The sequence below is a fragment of the Salmo trutta genome, chromosome 30, assembly GCF_901001165.1.
Source record: "Salmo trutta chromosome 30, fSalTru1.1, whole genome shotgun sequence".
Classification (NCBI taxonomy): Eukaryota; Metazoa; Chordata; class Actinopteri; order Salmoniformes; family Salmonidae; genus Salmo; species Salmo trutta.
In genome coordinates, this window is record NC_042986.1 from 15,206,464 (window position 1) to 15,208,529 (window position 2,066).

Genomic DNA, 2,066 nt, shown 5'->3' on the forward strand with positions numbered 1-2,066 from the left:
AATCCAGAACAAATTCAAGAAAGCGTACAGTATTATATAGAGCCCTTATTACATGGAACTTCCATCTCATATTGCTCAAATAAACAGCAAACCTGGTTTCAAAAAACAGATAAAGCAACATCTCGCAGCACAACGCCTCTCCCCTCTTTGACCTAGATAGTTGGTGTGTATGCATTGATATGTAGGCTACATGTGCCTTTTTTTTTAAATGTATGTAGTTCTGTCCTTGAGCTGTTCTTGTCTATTGATGTTCTGTATTATGTTTCATGTTTTGTGTGGACTCCAGGACGAATAGCTGCTGCTTTTGCAACAGCTAATGGGGATCATAATAAAGTACCAATACATCCAGCCAACTTGACAAACTGTGGGAAGCATTGGAGTCAACATGGGCCAGCATCCCAGTGGAACGCATTCGACACCTTGTAGAGTACATGCCCCGACGAATTGCGGCTGTTCTGAGGGCATATTCAGTGTATAATCGTCAGGTAAGAAATATGGATTAATGATTCCCCAATCGGGGGGCAGAGAGCTGCAGCAAAAATGGATAAAGCATATCAGCCATATCAGCCTCAGTGGATTTTTTTTACATCAGTCTTATGCAAGGCATCTAGTAGCACATCACATGTAGTAAATTGTTCAAATGAAAACAAAGATTCACTAGAAGTTGACGGGTTAACTGCAGAGTCAGCTAGAGGCTGGGAGTGGGAAGAGCAGTCGATTGACTGACCAGGGTCAATTATTTAAGTTTCTTCAAAATAAAAGATCTGCCGAAATAAAATGCTGGTTAAAAGCATTACTTATCCCATACTTCTCAGTAATGATGCCAGAGTCAGACAGACTTGCTTAGGCATGATAAAGTTAGGTCAAATTTGTTTTATATTGGATATTCAGTTCTCTTATCAATAGCTATTGAACCAAGCATGCCACGACAATGAACATTGTATTTAATGAATCGGGATGTGTGTGAATGTGTTTTATTCGGATTTCAATCTTTCAAAAACGTATTGGAAACGTATTGGATTATTGGAATAGTGCATAGTGGAATCTGTGATGCTGCTGAAGGACGAAGACTGGAAAAGAGAGAGGGAGAAACTTAGTGTGTCAGGTACATACTCACATAACCGTTCTTGTTCCCTTTCTCACTCACACACATGTATGTGCAACAGTACAGTTTTCACGGTGAGCTCACCCGGTCTATTTTGGCCACTTTGTGCCTCCGTCGGCGGCGTTTGTGTCTGCGCATTAGCTGAGAAGACAGGCTCTGATCTGTGGAGCTGCTGAGTCTGAGACACAATACAATGTAATCTTTAATGATCCATTATCCTGACACAATGGAAATTTGGTGACTTTTGCTGTCACAGTACCCAGCCCAACACACAACATACACGACTGGGGAACAGCACAGGGTCAGCCGCAGGGCAGCTCCCCTGGAGCAGGAAAAGCGGGAGATTTGTTGATTTCAGTAAAGAACCACTGATGAAAAGAGGGAAATTAGAGAAAAGACAGAGAGGGAGAGAGAGAGAAAGACCATCTACCTGCTGGCGTCCTCATCCTCCTCACTGTCGATGAAGGAGCTGGACTCCAGTTCACTGCTCATCACTGAGGTGCTGTCGTAGCCCATGGCAGAGTCCCTTGCTGTGCGCTCCGACTTAGAGTGGCCGTTGATACGAGGGACTGGGGAGGAGATAACCACACAAGAACCACCACAGGTAAGATATTAACACTTTGATACAAGTTCACATCATGACATAATACTGTGAAGGACAACTCAGAGCTGAATGAGTTGGAGAGATGATATGAAAAACGATGAGAGAAACATTTCCCAGCGTTATAGGAAACCACCAAGAGGAGATTGTAGTATTAAGGACAGGATCAGGACATTAAATGGGAAATCAAGACAGGGATTTAGAAGAGGTGAAAGGCCAGTGTAGAAAGCACCAGAGAAAGAGGCGAGAGATTACCAACCAGTGCACTTGGCTTCTGAAAAAGCTTGAAATATCATCAACCCAAGAGGATATCAGAAACAAATTGAGGCTGCAGGTAGCCTAGCAGTTAAGAGCGTTGGG

General features: G+C 43.1%; 1 protein-coding gene across 1 annotated transcript; it reads right to left on the reverse strand.

Moving 5' to 3' along the window:
• Nucleotides 1-796: 796 nt before the first annotated feature.
• LOC115168823 (segment polarity protein dishevelled homolog DVL-3-like) lies at nt 797-2,066 on the reverse strand. Its single transcript, XM_029724373.1, has 4 exons — nt 1,966-2,066; nt 1,536-1,674; nt 1,190-1,283; nt 797-1,070 (listed from the first exon to the last, which is right to left on the reverse strand). The coding sequence occupies exons 1-4, from the start codon at nt 2,000-2,002 to the stop codon at nt 975-977; spliced, it is 366 nt and encodes a 121-aa protein (XP_029580233.1). The 5' UTR covers nt 2,003-2,066; the 3' UTR covers nt 797-974.